We start from the raw sequence: 16,360 nt of genomic DNA on the forward strand, positions 1-16,360 counted from the left end.
AAGTAAGATGTTACGTTTGTTGAATGCTTTGTTTTGACATGCATCACAGATTTTAGTGTGAAGGAGTTAATGCGAGGTACAGTTGAGTAATCTTTGAAAAACAGAACTCTTGAGTACTGCTGGATTAAGAGTTGCAGAGAGCAGCCTGGAGAGAAGTCCTGAAAGACAGAGCAGATGGAGCTTCTGTTCCTGCCAGCCCTGGCTGTGTCCTCAGGCACCCCCTTGTGTTGTGTTCTAGTATAACTACCTCCAGATGTGTGCTTGGGCTGCTCTCCGCTGCAATTCATATGGTTTAACAAGAACAAGACAACACAGATTATTGAAAGTTGTTTTTATTCTTCTCCAGAAGCCTTGGTTCAGTAATATTTTAGAGGCATTCTTGTGAGCCTGCAGTTTAATCAGGAATTGTGATTAGGAAGGGTAATGATTTTTTGAGTTTTCACAGGTTACCAAAGCGAGCATGTTAAGGCTCTTATAAATCTGGCACTCGTCCTTACTGCAGTGAAATGGGCTGTCTGGGCACTGTACAACTTAGTAGGTCCTGAGGCTGCTCAGTGCTCCATTCATAACAGGAAGGAGGTTTTCCACCATATTGTTTGATTTTGGGGACGATTGGGTTGTGAGGAAGGGGTAGCTTGTGAAGTCTTCAGTGAGATTGATCAGTGGAGCTAGACAAACACTGAGCCTGTTCATAGCTCACTGAGTCTGACCATGGTGAGTCTGGCTGTCGTGAGTGTGTGTGAGAAGGGGAATATCAGTCGTTTCACTAAGTCTTTACACATGTCCCTCTTCTTCTCCCTCCCTCTGGTTTCTCTTCCTCTTCCGCCGTAGGTCCTCTGTAGTTGTACAGCAGGATACACGCTTAGAACAAAAGGTTCCAAAAGGGTTCTTTGGCTGTCCCCATAGGAGAACCCTTTTTGGTTCCAGGTAGAAGCCTTTAGGGTTCCAGGTTGAACCCTCTGTGGAAAGGGTTTTACATGGAACCCAAAAGGTTTCTACTTGGGTCCAAAAAGGGTTCTTCAAAGGGTTCTCTTATGGGGACAGCCGAATAACCCTTTTAGGTTGCTGCCATGCTATGTTGTTGTCTTAGGTCTCTCTTTATGTAGTGTTGTGGTGTCTCTCTTGTCATGACGTGTGTTTTGTCCTATATATTTTTTAAATGTATTATCCCAGCCCCCATACCCGAAGGAGGCCTTTTGTTAGGCCGTCATTGTAAATAAGAATTTGTTCTTAACTGACTTGCCTAGTTAAAAAAGAAATCCCAAGAGTGTATGAGGAAACATAACCGTGCAGTTAGTTTTTCTTTCTTTCTCTCTAACACCTACTGTAGGGAGGTCCTACCCCAGCGTAGGTCCTATAGGTTAGTCCTATAACAGCCTAGGTCTTTTTTGGTTATGGTCCTGAACTAGCCTAGGCCCTAAGCCCAGAGCTCCATAGGTGCCATGTATTTAGCAGAGACCCAGTCTCAGACCCTCTATCTTTGTATGCATCAGGGCTTTACAAAGGCCCCTTCACAGTGCTCCCCCTTCCCTCCCTCCCCCTCTACCACCTCTCTCAACCCACCCTGACACACTGCCTTTTATGATAATTGATCCTTCTCTCAGGGGACGAGCTGCACCCACATCACTATGCTAACTGAGCAGGCAGCATGGGAAATTATACGCTTATTGACGTTTTGTGAATTCTGCGTTCTTAAATGTTTTGAAAGGGCTGTTATTTACAGTAGGCGTGTGTTGAGAGTTTGTTGTGGTATGCAAACGACTGCCTTCAAATAGAAGGCCATCGTTTGTTAGCTCAGCACGAGAGGCTGGAGGAAATATGGGAGTGTTTACTGTTAGAACGGTCGGGTGGGGGCGGGGCACGCAGATCAGTCTCAATAGAAACAGGAAGCTTTGGCTATGAGGGTGATTTGTGTGTGCGTGTGTGTGCATTTGTATGTGTGTGCATTTGTGTGTGCATTTGCATGTGTGTGTGTGCCCTTGAGAGTGTTCTGTGCTGTTTTCTCATTTTCAGGCTATGCACTCTGTGTGCACAGTGTGTTTCTATCAGCTTGCATAGCTTTGTCCTGTCTTTGTCCTCGTGTGTGACTTCCTTTTCAGAATGGCTGCTAAGCCAGACTGCCAGTTGATAGAACTATCTTAGCAATTGTAATAATGATGTAACAATGTGAATTGGTTGGACATTTCTTGCAAGTTACGCAGTCGGAAGGAAAAAGGGAAGCTAAACCACATGTTTTCCCCCTTCTCCATAGTGATAGGTTTTAACCAATGAGAACGACCTGACTAGAAAAACCCCCTAAACAAGATGGGCACATCATGTATTTTGGTCTGTTCTTTTCTGTTCCTCTCCTAATGTTATGTGTAGTGTGCCCTGGGGAGTAGTAGGATTAGGGCCAAGTTGCTCTTGTTTCCAGGGGTTGTGTTGCGTTCTACTCAGCTGCCCAGACGTGTTAGTTAGAACTGAAGGAGCCCCAGCCGTCTCAAGTCTCTCTCTCTCTCGCTCTCTCTCTCGCTCTCTCTCTCGCTCTCTCTCTCTCTCTCTCTCTCTCTCTCTCTCTCTCTCTCTCTCTCTCTCTCTCTCTCGCTCTCTCGCTCTCTCGCTCTCGCTCTCTCGTCAAGTGGACAGTTTGTAATGGTTGCCATGTTTCCAGCTGTTTGTCCTTTCCATTGATCTGTCTGCAGATGTGGAGTTTTTTCCTGTTTTTTTCCCAGTCTTTCACACAGAGAGCAGTTCTGCATTCTCCTCTGCGTCTGTTCCCGGGGGTTGAGGTCATTTTACTCACATTGAGATATGAATTGTGAGCTTACTGATAAGCTTGGGATATTTACCATGCATTTGCTGTTTCTACTTAAATATATGTTTTTAATTAAAACAATTATTAACTGTAGTGTTATTTAATAGAAACCTATGGGAGAAGTAACAGTATTTGATTTTGATTCTTTGTGTAGTTGTTTGACATTTTACTGCATTGTTAGGAGCTAGTAACATAAGAATTTCACTGCACCCGCTATAACATTTTCTAAACTGTGTATGTGACTAATACACTTTTATTTGATAGTTTCCCTTAGGAAAAGACTTGTCTTTCTTCCTTACGGCCGAGGAATCCCAGTTTGTAGGAGAGCATCCCTCTCCTGGAGTCAGGATGACAGTATTCAGGGCAGGCCTCAGAGGCTTCTCTCATGGCTGGCTGCCTTAGACTGTTTCCAAAGACACATACTCTCTCCCTGTCGCTTAGCATCACAGCACAACACTGTTCAACTCGTCACTAAAGAGACACAGGAAGAGGAAATAGATGGAGATAGAAGGGAGGATAAGAGGACGGGAAATGAACCGAAAATGGAAATAGATGAATAGAGGAAAACAGCCAAAAAAGCAGTATCAGTAAAAGGGAGGAGAGGAAAAGAGGGAGAGGCTCGGTGAGTAACAGTGAGAGGAGGGAGGAGTGTGTGGGAGAGAGGGAGGGAGGGTCAGACCCAGGGGCTGGTTCTGTGAGCAGATGTGGGAAGAGTTGCTCATTTTCCCAAAACTTTACAAAGGACTCCACAAGCCTGGGCTTCATGTTGGAATCTAGCGCCTTTCTGTTAATAACCACTCCTTTTCACTGCCTGGAAAGATGTACGAGCGACACAAGCGGAGGTATAGTCTGCGTGGAAAGGGGGAGAGAACAGTGGATGTCGTTTTGATAAAGGTATGAATGGACAGAGAATCTTTTCAGTTGCCACATGAGAGAGAGCTCTACTATGGAAATATTTTGTAACTAGTTTTTATAAATGTGTGTTCAGTGTTTTAGCTTTTCTTCTCTGCTGTATCCGTGTGGTAACAAATTAAATTTCATATCTACGCCGCAAAAATGACTCACATTTCACGTCACAGAAACATTATTTAGTCTCTGAGTGTGTATTTGTCCGGTTGTGTCTAATTGTTAGCTGTTCCTCTGTGTGTGCTCAGGAGGTGTGGAGTGTGTGTGAGCCGTTGGTAGATGGGCACACTGACAGCCTCTAGGAGTGTGCTCTCAGGGTGGAGTTTGTTTTTGGATGGAGAGTGGAGGCCTGCAGGCCAGATCCCATTAATATCCATTCTCTTTCCCTCTTTCTTTCTTTCATTCTGTCTTTCTCTCTTTCTCTCTCATTCTCTCTGTTTTCTCTTCCTTTCTCTCCTCTCTCTCCTCTCCCGCTCTGTCTCTCTCTCCCTTTCTCTTTCTATCACTCTTTCTCCTTGTTTATTTTGGTTGACTCTTTGTCTGTGTGCAAAGTGTGAGTCACTGAATACAATGCTAGGATTCTGCATGTGATGCGTATTCGGTTGTCTGTGTGTGTCGGGATAGATTATGCCTCAAATATCTCATAGACTTGTCAGAACCTGTCCCCTTTTTCATTCTACAGATAAAACATTTTATTTAAAAAAGAATACAGCTTAGATCATGTTTTTCCATAGACGTTCACAGATACAACCTTATAAAACAGGCAAACCTGAATTTGTTTTCTGTAAAACACAATTATTGCTCAAGGGTTTGGCAACCTTTTCAGTGGAGGATGAAGGGTTTGAGTGATATTCATAGCATCTCTCACATCATTATCACTTCAAGCATGTCTCCCTACTGTAGCTGGGTGGCACTGGGAACAGTGGTGGAATGTGTCTTGTGGGCTTTGGGCTGGTGAATATACAGTATATGTAGTGGTAAGGAAGGGCACTTTATTTGTATCTGAGAGGCCAGCCCAAATCAGCAGAGCCTGTTCAAGCACTTGGACAGAGTAGAGTGGCCTGTGGATTAGGTGTGTGATAACGGGTCAGGCTGCATCTCTGTGGCCAGGCGTCAGACTCTATCTTTGGGCTTCAGACCTGGGACCTCTCCTCTCTGCTCGCCATCATCTTTGGATGTCACAGAACAGGCCAGACTAGCATTGGACAATGATGAGATTTGACACCTGGTAGGTCGCTCTGCTTGGATGTCGGCCCACCACCTCAAGCTCAACCTCGACAAGACGGAGTTGCTCTTCCTCCCGAGGAAGGCCTGCCCGCTTTAAGACCTCTCCATCACGGTTGTCAACTCCATGGTGTCCCCCTCCCAGAGTGCAAAAATCCTTGGCGTGACCATGGACAACACCCTGTCTTTCTCTGCAAACATCAAGGCAGTGCAGGTTCATGCTCTACAACATCTGTAGAGTACGACCTTTCCTCACACAGGAAGCGGTGCAGGTCCTAATCCAGGCACTTGTCCTCTCCAGTCTGGACTACTGCAACTCTCTGTTGGCTGGGCTTCCTTCTTGTGCCAAAAACCCCCTGCAACTTATCCAGAAAGCCACAGCCCGCCTGGTGTTCAACCTTCCCATGTTCTCCCATGTCACTCCTCCACTGGCTTCCAGTCGAAGTTCACATCCACTACAAGACCATGGTGCTTACCTACAGAACAGCAAGAGGAACTGCCCCTCCCTACCTTCAGGCTATGCTCAAATCATACACCCCAACCCGAGCACTCCGTTCTGCCACCTCTGCTCTTGGCTGTCCCACCCCAATGGGAGGACAGCTCCCGCTCAGCCCAGTCTTCTCTGTCCTGGCAATGGTGGAACCAGCTTCACCCTAATGTTAGGACAGCGGAGTCCCTGCCCATCTTCCAAAAACGTTTGAAACCCTACCTCTAAAAAGAGTATCTTAAATAAATCCCCAAATGTGTATTTTCTTACTAGCACTGACTTTGCTAATAACTATTTTATTGAGGGAAAATGTACTTACTACAACTGTGATATGTGGTTGTTTTACATAGCTATCCTAAGATGAATGCACTAATTATAAGTCGCTCTGGATAAGAGCGTCTGCTGTATCACGAAAATGTTAAATAACATTTTGGATTGCTTCTATACAGATGGGAAGAGAGGACCAAGTACACTGTTATTGTGTTACTTTTTCCTAATTTTGAATGACTACTTCATCTCTGTCCCCCACACATACAATTATCAGTCAAGCAGTGAATTTCAAACAGATTCAAACACAAAGACCAGGGAGGTTTTCCAACGCCACACAAAGAAGGGCACCTATTGGTAGATTGATAATTTTTTAAATTTAAAAGCAGACAATGAATATCCCTTTGAGCATGGTAAAGTTATTAATTACTCTTTGGATGGTGTATCAATACACCCAGTCACTACAAAGACACAAGCATTCTTCGTAACTTAGTTGCCAAAGAGGAAGGAAATCGCTCAGGGATTACACCATGAGGCCAATGGTGACTTTAAAGCAGTTACAGAGTTTAACGGCTGTGATAGGACAAAACTGAGGATGGATCAACAACATTTTAGTTATTTTTTGCCCACCTTTATTTAACCAGGTAGGCCAGTTGAGAACAAGTTCTCATTTACAACTGCAACCTGGCCAAGATAAAGCAAAGCAGTGCGACAAAAACAACACAGAGTTACACATGGGATAAACAAACGTACAGTCAATAACACAATAGAAAAATCTGTATACAGTGTGTGCAAATGAAGTAAGGAGGTAAGGCAATAAATAGGCCATAGTGGCGAAGTAATTACAATTTAGCAATTTACACTGGAGTGATATATGTGCAGATGAGGATGTGCAAGTAGAAATACTGGTGTGCAAAAGAGCAGAAAAACAAAACAAATATGGGATGAGGTAGGTAGTTGGTTGGATGGGCTATTTACAGATGGGCTGTGTACAGCTGCAGCGATCGGTAAGCTGCTCTGACAGCTGACGCTTAAAGTTAGTGAGGGAGATATAATTCTCCAGCTTTGGGCTTTGGTGATAAAACGGATGGCACTGTGATAGACTGCAACCAATTTGCTGAGTAGAGTGTTGGAGGCTATTTTGTAAATGACATTGCCAAAGTCAAGGATCGGTAGGATAGTCAGTTTTGCGAGGGTATGTTTGGCAGCAAGAGTGAAGGAGGCTTTGTTGCGAAATAGGAAGACGATCCTATATTTAATTTTGGATTGGAGATGCTTAATGTGAGTCTGGAAGGAGAGTTTACAGTCTAGCCAGACACCTAGGTATTTATAGTTGTCCACATATTCTAAGTCAGAACCGTCCAGAGTAGTGATGCTACGGGCGGGGAGGTGCGGGCAGCGATCGGTTGAAGAGCTTGCATTTCGTTTTACTAGCATTTAAGAGCAGTTAGAGACCACGGAAGGAGTGTTGTATGGTGTTGAAGCTTGTTTGGAGGTTTGTTAACACAGTGTCCAAAGAGGGGCCAGATGTATACAGAATGGTGTCATCTGCGTAGAGGTGGATCAGAGAATCACCCGCAGCAAGAGCGACATCATTGATATATACAGAGAAAAGAGTCGGCCCGAGAATTTACATCTGTGTCTAATACTTTCCGTAATGCTAACCATAATACTAACCGTAATACTAACCGTAATAACAGAGTGAGAAGAAAGAAGCCTGAACAGAATTCATATATTCCAAAACATGCATCCTGTTTGCAATAAGGCACTAAAGTAAAACTGCCAAACATGTGGCAAAGAAAGGTACTTTATATCCTGAATACAAAGCGTTTATTTGGGCGGAAATCCAACACAACACATCACTGAGTACCACTTCAAGCTAGGTGCTGGCTGCATCATGTTATGGGTATGCTTGTCATCGACAAGGACTAGGGAGTGTTTTTAGGATAAAAATCAACGAAATAGAGCTAAGCAGACAAAATCCTAGAGGAGCCCCTGTCTTAGTCTGTTTTCCAACAGACACTGGAAGACAAATTCACCTTTCAGCAGGAGAATAACCTAAACACATGGCCAAATATACACTGGAGTTGCTTACCAAGATGACATTGAATATTCCTCAGTGGCCTAGTTACAGTTTTGACTTTAAAATCTATGGCAAGACTTGAAAATGGCTATCTAGCAATGATCAACAACCAACTTGACAGAGCTTAAATCATTTTTTTAGATAATAATGTGCAGTTATTGTACAATCCAGGTGTGCAAAGCTGTTAGACTTTCCCAGAAAGACTCACAGATGTAATCGCTGCCAGAGGTGATTCTAACATTTATTGACTCGGGTGTGAATACTTATGTAAATTAGATATTTCTGTATTTAATTTTCAATCCATTTGTAAAAATATCTAAAACCATGTTTTCACTTAGTCATTATGGGGTATTGTGTGTACAGTAGATGGGTGAGGGGGAAAAACTATTTGTGAACTAGTCAAGGGATATAAATACTTTTTGAAGGCACTGTATATTAGAGACAAGATGGCCTCTATACCTTATTTATTGCATCTGTCTTACGACATCCCTCAAAAGTAGGGGTGACGGCGGTAGTGGTCAGATCAAATCTATTTTTCCTTAGCTTTGGTCCTCTGACTGACAAGCTGTCCTGTGAAGTCCTTTGGTGTGGTGTGGTCATGTGTGCCGTGAAGGGCGATGGCCAAGTGAACTCAGTGCCAGATAGACCAGGGTAAAACTCGTTGCTACTCGTTGCTAGTACCACTCCTGGGAGAAATGTTGTATGAAATTATCCCCCCCCCCCAGCTCTATTAACTATGCCTCAGCTTCAGAAGAATTCATCTCGGTAAAGCCTCCTTCAGTTTTAGTGCCCCCCCATTTTTGGAATAGTCTACAAAACTCATCTTGACTCTGGTGCCTCTAGGGCAGTTTAGGACTTTAATGTTGAATGAATTTAATGAGAATTGCAACTGTTTGGATTTAATGTAAACAATTGTATTTGTGGTGTTTGAAGCTGTAGTGTTGATTATGTAATTTTCAGTTTATTTTTATTGATCATTTTGAATTTGTTGTATTGTTGTCCTCAGGGCACCATTGTAATTGAGACCCTGGTCTCAATGGGTTCGCCTGAATAAATAAAAGTTAAATAAAAACTATTTACAAATCTATTCCAAGTGCATGTATTGATCGTATGTGCGTAAACTAAGCTTGGCAGTGTTGTTTTTATCTACACTGTAAGTACTGTAACAAAGCACTTCAAATGAGTTCTCTCCAAGGACATTCCTCTCCATTGCTGTGCCACTGTGTCACGCCAGCCATTGGCTGTCACTGTGGAAATGGCAAGTCTCTGTCTGCCATACACTATATTTGGTTTATTTTCCATCAGGGACACTTCTGAACATTGAGCCTCTTTCTCCACCCACCTTTATCAATTTTTAGCTGATCATCTACTTTTCTCAGACAGCACAGGAGACAGGCTTAAGGCCTGAAATACTGTGTAAATGCATGCTATTTTTGTATAGAATATAATAAAATAGAATAGAACAAAAATGAATTATTATTCATTGTTGGATAAGAATGGATATGTGTCTGTACCTGCATGCATTGTATACAGTAAGAACTGTGTCCTTGTCTCATGTTCTATATTGTATGTTGCATATGTGTGTCCGGTGTGTGTGTGTCTGCTGTGGGGCCTGGACCCTGGGCTTCTGGAGGATAAGAGTGTAGTGTTCTCCTCCGCCCAGCGCTGCAGGGCACACAGAGGCTGCTCAGTGATTGACTGGGCTGTAGGCAGGCCCATCAATTAGGCCTTGTGCATTGTCCACTAGCTACTTTGACTGTGCAGAGCCCCTGGTATAGAAGCCCCCTCCCCCCACATCCCTCTAGTGGGGCTAAGACAATTAACCACAAGCATGGGGAAATCCACGTTTTCACATTCCCACTACAGAGAAGAGCAATGTACACATAGACTTTGTTCTCTCTCCCACTCTCTTTCTCTCTCTCTCACTCTCACTCTCACTCTCACTCTCACTCCTACTCTCACTCTCACTCTCACTCTCACACACACATAACAAAAATGCATATAGACTTTATTGGGTTTCATGCTTTGAAATATAATTGACTTTTACCTGACTCAATCAGTTCTGTCATCAAGTAAGTTGTCATTAGTAATGAACGTCAGTGCACATGTTTGTGTTGCGAAAGAAAGCAGTGGAATGGCTTCATAACTTAATTGTTGGACCATAAATCATAGTGTGATGGATCCTGGATGTGTATCCTTTGTTCAGTGTTTCTTAATAGTTCCGTTTGTACTGTGTGTTTCAATCTCTGGCCCTTAAGAACTGTTTAGTCCAGACAGGTAACTGATTGACTGATGTATTTCCTCTTTAACAAAAATATCCTGGCCTTCTTGACTTTTCTCTCCTCAGTGGTGGAAACCCAATAGACAGTGAACTCTCCTCTGGAAGTCCAGATAGCTGATCATTTTTCTGCCCATTTTGAGAATGTACTGTATAGTAATACAGACCTGTGTTAGGTATTGCATATTTCTTGATTACTGTGGCTCTATGTATGTGGTTGAGTCAGAGTCGAGGTCTTCAGAAGGATATTTAGCCAAGATGTCACATACGATTTCGCTGACTGTAGATCAGGTTGTGTGTCCTACCAACCCAGACTGCTAGGCTCATTAACATCACAATTGATTACTACACAACATGGCATCAGAATGGAATCCAGCTATGTGTCCAGCAGTTTGTCAATGAACTGTGTCTGGTGTCAGAGTCCTGTGTTTGATGTGGACTGGGCACACAACCAGGGGCCCAGGAGGCTGTCACAAACTCAACTGGGTCTGGGTTGATGGGACCATAGTCATTGATTCAGTCAGGACCTTTAAATCTTAGAGTCAGGTTGGATAAAGGGTGGTGCATTGTGGGGCTGGTCTGTGATAGGATGGGGTTGCCTTATGTGATAAGATCCTGGTGAGGTCTCCATAGGGTCATCTACAGGTTATAAAGGGATAGAAAGGTCCTTATGTGTCCTCTGTTTTCGTGATAAACCACACTTATGTCCGAATGTGGGTCGTCTGGTGTGATACTGTCGAAGCATGTTGCGATGTGTCCGTGGGTTGTCTATGTGAGATAAACCTTGATGAGGTGCCAACGTGGGTTGTCTATAAGTGATAAAAGCATGTTGCGATGTGTCCGTGGGTTGTCTATGTGAGATAAACCTTGATGAGGTCCCAACGTGGGTTGTCTATAAGTGATAAAAGCATGTTGCGATGTGTCCGTGGGTTGTCTATGTGAGGTAAACCTTGATGAGGTCCCAACGTGGGTTGTCTATAAGTGATAAAAGCATGTTGCGATGTGTCCGTGGGTTGTCTATAAGTGATAAAAGCATGTTGCGATGTGTCCGTGGGTTGTCTATAAGTGATAAAAGCATGTTGCGATGTGTCCGTGGGTTGTCTATGTGAGGTAAACCTTGATGAGGTCCCAACGTGGGTTGTCTATAAGTGATAAAAGCATGTTGCGATGTGTCCGTGGGTTGTCTATGTGAGATAAACCTTGATGAGGTCCCAACGTGGGTTGTCTATAAGTGATAAAAGCATGTTGCGATGTGTCCGTGGGTTGTCTATGTGAGATAAACCTTGATGAGGTCCCAACGTGGGTTGTCTATAAGTGATAAAAGCATGTTGCGATGTGTCCGTGGGTTGTCTATGTGAGATAAACCTTGATGAGGTCCCAACGTGGGTTGTCTATAAGTGATAAAAGCATGTTGCAATGTGTCCGTGGGTTGTCTATGTGAGATAAACCTTGATGAGGTCCCAACGTGGGTTGTCTATAAGTGATAAAAGCATGTTGCGATGTGTCCATGGGTTGTCTATGTGAGATAAACCTTGATGAGGTCCCAACGTGGGTTGTCTATAAGTGATAAAAGCATGTTGCGATGTGTCCGTGGGTTGTCTATAAGTGATAAAAGCATGTTGCGGTGTGTCCGTGGGTTGTCTATAAGTGATAAAAGCATGTTGCGATGTGTCCGTGGGTTGTCTATGTGAGATAAACCTTGATGAGGTCCCAACGTGGGTTGTCTATAAGTGATAAAAGCATGTTGCGATGTGTCCGTGGGTTGTCTATGTGAGATAAACCTTGATGAGGTCCCAACGTGGGTTGTCTATAAGTGATAAAAGCATGTTGCGATGTGTCCGTGGGTTGTCTATAAGTGATAAAAGCATGTTGCGATGTGTCCGTGGGTTGTCTATAAGTGATAAAAGCATGGTGCGATGTGTCCGTGGGTTGTCTATGTGAGATAAACCTTGAGGTCCCAACGTGGGTTGTCTATAAGTGATAAAAGCATGTTGCGATGTGTCCGTGGGTTGTCTATGTGAGATAAACCTTGATGAGGTCCCAACGTGGGTTGTCTATAAGTGATAAAAGCATGTTGCGATGTGTCCGTGGGTTGTCTATGTGAGATAAACCTTGATGAGGTCCCAACGTGGGTTGTCTATAAGTGATAAAAGCATGTTGCGATGTGTCCGTGGGTTGTCTATGTGAGATAAACCTTGATGAGGTCCCAACGTGGGTTGTCTATAAGTGATAAAAGCATGTTGCGATGTGTCCGTGGGTTGTCTATAAGTGATAAAAGCATGTTGCGATGTGTCCGTGGGTTGTCTATGTGAGATAAACCTTGATGAGGTCCCAACGTGGGTTGTCTATAAGTGATAAAAGCATGTTGCGATGTGTCCGTGGGTTGTCTATGTGAGATAAACCTTGATGAGGTCCCAACGTGGGTTGTCTATAAGTGATAAAAGCATGTTGCGATGTGTCCGTGGGTTGTCTATGTGAGATAAACCTTGATGAGGTCCCAACGTGGGTTGTCTATAAGTGATAAAAGCATGTTGCGATGTGTCCGTGGGTTGTCTATGTGAGATAAACCTTGATGAGGTCCCAACGTGGGTTGTCTATAAGTGATAAAAGCATGTTGCGATGTGTCCGTGGGTTGTCTATGTGAGATAAACCTTGATGAGGTCCCAACGTGGGTTGTCTATAAGTGATAAAAGCATGTTGCGATGTGTCCGTGGGTTGTCTATGTGAGATAAACCTTGATGAGGTCCCAACGTGGGTTGTCTATAAGTGATAAAAGCATGTTGAGATGTGGTCATTGGTCATCTATCTTTCCGTGGGCGGTGTGGTGTGGTAAAGCCATTGTGTGGTCTGAGAGGATAGTATCTCCAGGTCACGTGTCCGTATTGTCCCCTTGGCCTGGGTCTGAGCAGCAGCAGCTGATAAGGGGAGGAACAATAAGGCCCTGTAATCAGCAGCTGCTCATGCGTGTTTGTGTGTGTGACTGGAGAATGTCCTGGATAAACACATATCAACATAAGCAGATACACACACACACACACACACACACACACACACACACACACACACACACACACACATGCAGTCACACTTGCATGCACAAGAGCATTCGCATAATATACTCATGTAAACACACACACACATGTTTGTTTTACTATCCTTGTGGGGACTAAACAATTGATTCCCATTCAAAATCCTATTTTCCCTAAAACCTTAACCTAACCCTAATTCTAACCCTAACCCTAAACCTAACCCTTAAGCCTAAAATAGCCTTTTTTCTTGTGGAGACCAGTGAAATGTCCTCAATTGTCCGAATTGTCCTTGTTTTACTATCCTTGTGAGGACTTATGGTACCCACAAAGATAGTAAAAGCAAAAGCACACAGCCACACACACACACGCAAGCATGCACACACACACACTTTTTACAAACACACGTACAGTACATGGGAGGATTGGCTCTGTAGTTGGCGAGCTGGAGTCACATGATGAGTGGTCTGCCTGTGGGTGTGATGTTTGGGGCTGATGATGTATGATGGGGTACTGAGGCTGAGCGGTGTGAATCTCCTCTCTGTCCTCTTCAACTCTCCATGGCCAAGTTCTCAATAAACCCCTCCCCGGAGAAGTGTAATTATTGTAGTCACTATATTGTAACTCTTGAAATTTTCAACTAATGTATTTGGGTTGTAATAAGGGCATCTGCTAGAAAAAGCAATAGCTTATCTCTATTCATTTTGTCATCACTCTCTGTATGAATCTGAGTGTTTGTGTTCTCCCTCTTCCATTCTGCTCGTACTGCCATCTGAACAGTGAACACTAATCATCATTATATTACTTGAACTCCTGCTAGACCCAGAGCCTCAGACTGCTAGCAGCTGTTAGCTGAATGTCAATCAGGCCTCATGTTTACATGTGGGCAGAATTCCTCTCTGACTCCCAGTCCAAATTCCCAGCAGCATGTGTGGTGAGCAGCAGTCTCAGCTTAGCTCAGCCCAGGCTGTTCCAGACAGAGAGCCTGCTGCCTGTATGCTGCCTTTATGCTGCCTGTATGCTGCCTTTAGCAGACCTGGGCCCATGGGATAGGCCAGATGTGGGCCTGGCAAGTCAGATCGCGGCACAGTCCCACTGTTTGTGGTCTTTTATTCACGTGATTAGATTCTCTCTACCTCCAGGAATGTATTTATTCTCCCTCCCCTATGCAAGGCTGGGTTCTGTGGTAGGGAAAATGGTTCTGTGGTAGGGAAAATGGGGTCTTCCAAAGTAGAGGCCATCAATGTTAATGTCCTGAGACTAACACTACTGTAAGTCTGTCTGACTGTTCATACAACACCAACCAGCCAAGACAATGTGGTTGAGAATACTAGGAATTCTTCTCAGATTCTTGGGGTTTATGAAAATAGAAACTTCGGAGAAACGGGCAGTTGGTGAATATCCAGTAGTGGTTTTGTCTCTCAAAAACTAAAAATGTTTACCCTCTACATTGCTGAAGACATCTGTTGTATAAGTTCAGTCTTGTTGATCCCAAATTTCTTCTGTTTACAGATCCACAAAGAGTCATTTTACCCTGTCCAGCCCTGCACAGATCCCACACTACAGGTGAAGACCACGATCCCAGAATGCACAGGTAAGAACGAGTCAAAATATGATGCTGTACTGTAGATGAGGCTAAGGGAACTTACATACAGATCTGTTAGTCAAAGGAAGTCTGTCTTCAAGGCAGCTTGTCAGGGGAATTTGTATTGACAATTTCCAGCCATGGCATTGCCAGTGTTGAGTTTTTTTTCTGTCAGGCAGTCACTAATCATTGAGGGTTATATAAGATAGAGAGGAGCATAAATTAAGATTAGGAGGGTTGTCAGAGTTCCAGAGGTCCTTGCTTGGATCATGGAAGAGCATTTGCCAGAATGTAATTTGATTTCTGGAGGATCTCAGTTGGAAAGGCGAGGTTGTAACTTGATTTCAGAGGATTAAGACATACTGTAGAGGAGAGAGCATCGCTTTGTAGGAGGAGAGAGAGAGGCTTAGGGCGTTTTCACACACAGTTCTGAGCTATAGTTCAAATCATTTTGATTATTTGTTACATTGTATTTTTTTCATTTGGTCCAGTTGTTTTCACATTGCCAATTATCAAACAAACTAAAATGCCTAAACAAAAATGCCTAAACGTTCAGGCAAGTAATTTACTAATTTTGTTGTAGCCTATGCTGCCCAATGAGGCCTATGCAATCGCAATGGCCATATCGCATTTTGCGCATTCCATATCTCAAAGCCATATCAAGTATCTCCGTTGTAAAATACTTTATATTGAGCGCAAAATTTAGAGTTGAGATATAAAAATGATACCTACAGAAAGCTGAGAACTATGATAGCTGTGGTTTCCCCACAATCTAAAATGTTATACAATAAGAACACTTTATTTGTTTTATCCTGGAACATAAATATTTTCCATGGAAAGGAGAGAGAGTGGATTGCACCACACAGCAGTGAAACAGGTACAGGGGCAGGCAGACACTTTCTTTAGGAATGATGAGGTTAATGTACTTGACTTTATGACCAAATCATGGTTTCAGCCTCCTAAAAAAATTAAACATTTTAAGTAAGATGACCATGTAGATAGAATGTGCAGCTCGCACCAATGCCACCAATTAAGAATTGAACTTGCACAGTCAATTCAAAGGGTCGAAAACGGCAACTAAATAGTCGCAGTCTGGAGCACTGAAATGGTAAGGTCATTGATGCAGATAAGATGGGTATGGAATGGCCCTGCTTTCTTTGAATCCTATCCCTACTGTACCATGTGTCCCTTCGGTATCACTGCACCCCTTTGGTTGGCAGGCCAGGCATGCAGCACACTGTGCAGCTCACGAACAAGGCTACCCTACCTTTACTACCTTTGATGTCTGAAGAAGAGAGTTTATGTAGCTCATTATTTCATAGGATTTAGACTACTGTTCACATCTGTGCAGAGATTAGTTGCCATTAAGTAAGATTTCGCCGACATAAACTCGGCAAAAAAAGAAACATCCCTTTTTCAGGACCCTGTCTTTCAAACATAATTCGTAAAAATCCAAATAACTTCACATCTTCTTTGTAAAAGGTTTGAACACTGGTTCCCATGCTTGTTCAATTAACCATAAACAATTAATGAACATGCACCTGTGGAACGGTCGTAATAACAATAACAGCTTACAGACGGTAGACAATTAAGGTCACAGTGACTCTGAAAAACCCCAAAAGAAAGATGCCCAGGCTCCCTGCTCATCTGCGTGAACTTGCCTTAGGCATGCTGCAAGGAGGCATGAGGACTGGACATGTGGCCAGGGCA

General features: G+C 43.4%; 1 protein-coding gene across 6 annotated transcripts in view; it reads left to right on the plus strand.

Moving 5' to 3' along the window:
• Positions 1-16,360, plus strand: part of LOC139539759 (A-kinase anchor protein 13-like) — a 149,900-nt gene that overhangs the window by 92,950 nt on the left and 40,590 nt on the right. For all 6 annotated transcript variants that reach the window (XM_071343025.1, XM_071343027.1, XM_071343028.1 and 3 more), the window contains exon 9: positions 14,578-14,659. In XM_071343025.1, the coding sequence (XP_071199126.1) occupies positions 14,578-14,659 (82 nt within the window). The remainder of the gene's footprint in view (positions 1-14,577; positions 14,660-16,360) is intronic.

This window comes from Salvelinus alpinus, chromosome 15 (genome assembly GCF_045679555.1).
Source record: "Salvelinus alpinus chromosome 15, SLU_Salpinus.1, whole genome shotgun sequence".
Lineage (NCBI taxonomy): Eukaryota > Metazoa > Chordata > Actinopteri > Salmoniformes > Salmonidae > Salvelinus > Salvelinus alpinus.